This window comes from Lactuca sativa, chromosome 4 (genome assembly GCF_002870075.4).
Source record: "Lactuca sativa cultivar Salinas chromosome 4, Lsat_Salinas_v11, whole genome shotgun sequence".
In the NCBI taxonomy this organism is placed as follows: Eukaryota; Viridiplantae; Streptophyta; class Magnoliopsida; order Asterales; family Asteraceae; genus Lactuca; species Lactuca sativa.
The window spans coordinates 132,666,243-132,668,768 of record NC_056626.2 but is presented as its reverse complement, the minus strand read 5'-3'; the positions used below and the strand labels follow the sequence as shown (position 1 = coordinate 132,668,768).

Here is a 2,526-nt window from a genome sequence, read left to right as displayed (position 1 = left end):
AGTGAGCAGATTTTTCATTTTTCAAGCAGTTTTGCATCAAGTATACAGAAAACAATCCTAGGCTCTGATACCACTGATGGGTTTTCAGCATTCTAACACTTCCTAAGTGTACATGCAACCCTAATAACCTTGAATCTATGTTTTCTCTATATACATGCAAGTTTCTTTTTCAAGGTTATTTCCTAACTAGCATGGCATGGGGATTACATAAAACATAAAAACTAGTAGAAATACATACCTTGTTGTTGCTTGGATTCCTTCAAGACTTTGTGAGCCTAGCACCCCAAATGTTGTGCCTCAAATGCTTCACACAACACTACAACCTTGGAATAACTAGAGAGAATACTTCTACACTTCAAAATCGGCTATGCCCTCACAAGAATACTCTTAGTGCCGATTTTGCATGCTATAGGGTTTCTTTTATAGTGTGTCATAATTAGGAGTTACAAATGTAAACCCTAATTGTCATGACTCTGTATTTCTCATGACCCATGGGTTTGTAACTCCCATGAACTATCCATGGAGCTCCATATGGTTATAACCAAACCCATAAACCATGGATCATTAATCCACCATAAAAGAATTGATGATTGTCATAATCAACCCTATATATTTAATTAGTCTCACTTTGATCACCAAATTAATACTAGATTAATACTTGATCAACACTAATTAAATAATACTATTATTAATATATTAGAACTTATAATATATTAATAATCACAAGTGTACTTTCTCTCATTTTGTCTATCCAAGTATTGCAATGCCATGAAACCCAAATGGACCATGTCGGGTCGGGTCAAGTACATACCAAATAAAGTTATGGACTTAGACACCATATCCAACAAGAACAACATCTACCAACTTGATAGTAAGCTATTGACCATGTTCTAGGGTCCTTCTCCATCAAGTAGTTACTTTCCTCTGGACTCATAAGCTCAATATCCTTCATTGTTTCCTTGAAAGATTGTTTTGTTGGTGCATTACATGTAGAGCAAAACAAATTAACAAACTATGCCCATGGAAACTTTTTACTAAAGTTGGCCACAATGTGCCTTGCACAATACCTATGCTCAACGTGGGGTAACAATTCCTTGATAGCTTCCATAAGACCCTATACCAACATACAAGTAGTTAAAAATGAATTGGGTAGTATACTTTGTAAAAGAGAAGTAATAAAATGTTTTTCTTACCTTGTGTTGGTATGACATAAGAGTGAAACCTTGTCCCATACCAAGATTGAGATCATCACTTAACAAATAACAATGACGGGAAACCATTTCTAGTTTTCCTTGTTTTCAACACATACTACTGCCCAGGCAATTGGGTATATTTGGTCCCTAGCATCTTTCCCCATAGCACAAAGCAACTCACCAGTAGCATACCCTTTCAGGAAGCAACCATCAATTCCAATCATCTTCTTACGCCCTTCTAACCACCCTTCTTTACACCATCAAAACAAACTTAATACTTACTAAAGTGATTACTTCCATCTGGGATTGTAAGTACATCCATGTTGACTGTTAAACCAGGGTTGGATCTTCTAATTTCCTCTCCATAAGACCAGAGCTTAGCATAATGTTCAATAAGGGTACCTTCAATAATATTCATAGCATATTGTTTGGCCCTTCTACATTGGCTAATACTGACTTCAATACCAAATTTCTTGATGACCTCCAATCTTAGTTGCCTAATTGTCAGTTTCTGTTTATGCAAAATCTCCTTGGTGTAGTGGCTATCAATCCATCGGTAATTGACAAAACCTGGTTTGTAGTTCCTAGCACATTGATGCTCACTTTTTAGAGATTTGATTTGAAAATTGTGTTCTATACTCATCCAACTTGCATATAGCCTGAAAGTACAATCACCTTTACAACACAATACTAGAAGCCTCTTACTGTAATTCTTTTCGAACCATAGTTGATAGCCATTCTTAACAGCACAATTACATAACATGCTCTTAATCTGTTTTGGATTCTGAAATCTCATGCCTAAAATTGGTACCGTCACACCCTCAAACCGGAACGGCGGAAACTTCTGGGGGCGGATGGAGTGACTGCATGTGCAGTATCATATCAATTGAATAGTAATGAAACATAGCAATCCAAACATTCATACATTGATAATACAAGTTTACATTTCTTACAACACTTTATTTGTTCAAAAGTTAGATACAAGTATCTAAAAAGTGGAAAACATGAAACGACGACGCCGATCCTCGAGAAGGGTGGAATACTTGTCTACTGGTTTCCGGAGAACACAAGTGATTTTGAAAAGTGTCAACTATAAAGTTGGTGAGTTCATAAGCATTTTGTATGAAAAGGGTTTGTAACTGTTTTGCAAAAAATGGTTTTGTGTACTCCCAAAAAATCTGATATTTTCTTTAATATGAAATGTAATTGTATGTAATTCCCTTGTATCTTTTCCTTGTGAAGTAATAATGTATGTAACCAGAAAATCCAATATCTTCTTATAAGTAAGTTTTAGTCTTAAACCCTAATACCAAAAGTGTAAGTGATTGTGTAC

General features: G+C 35.5%; 1 protein-coding gene across 1 annotated transcript; it reads right to left on the bottom strand.

Annotated features, from left to right (window-relative positions):
- Positions 1-1,282: 1,282 nt before the first annotated feature.
- On the bottom strand, positions 1,283-1,989 carry LOC111921516 (uncharacterized). The gene is made up of 2 exons (XM_023917100.1): positions 1,488-1,989; positions 1,283-1,440 (listed from the first exon to the last, which is right to left on the bottom strand). Exons 1-2 carry the CDS (start codon positions 1,987-1,989, stop codon positions 1,283-1,285), a joined length of 660 nt encoding a protein of 219 aa, XP_023772868.1.
- Between the last annotated feature and the right edge of the window lie 537 nt (positions 1,990-2,526).

Coding starts and splice junctions, on each gene's coding strand:
- LOC111921516 (XM_023917100.1), bottom strand. CDS start 1,989: ATGAGATTTCAGAATCCAAAACAGATTAAGAGCATGTTATGTAATTGT. Junction 1,441..1,487: donor ACTTACAATCCCAGATGGAA/GTAATCACTTTA, acceptor GGTGTAAAGAAG/GGTGGTTAGAAGGGCGTAAG.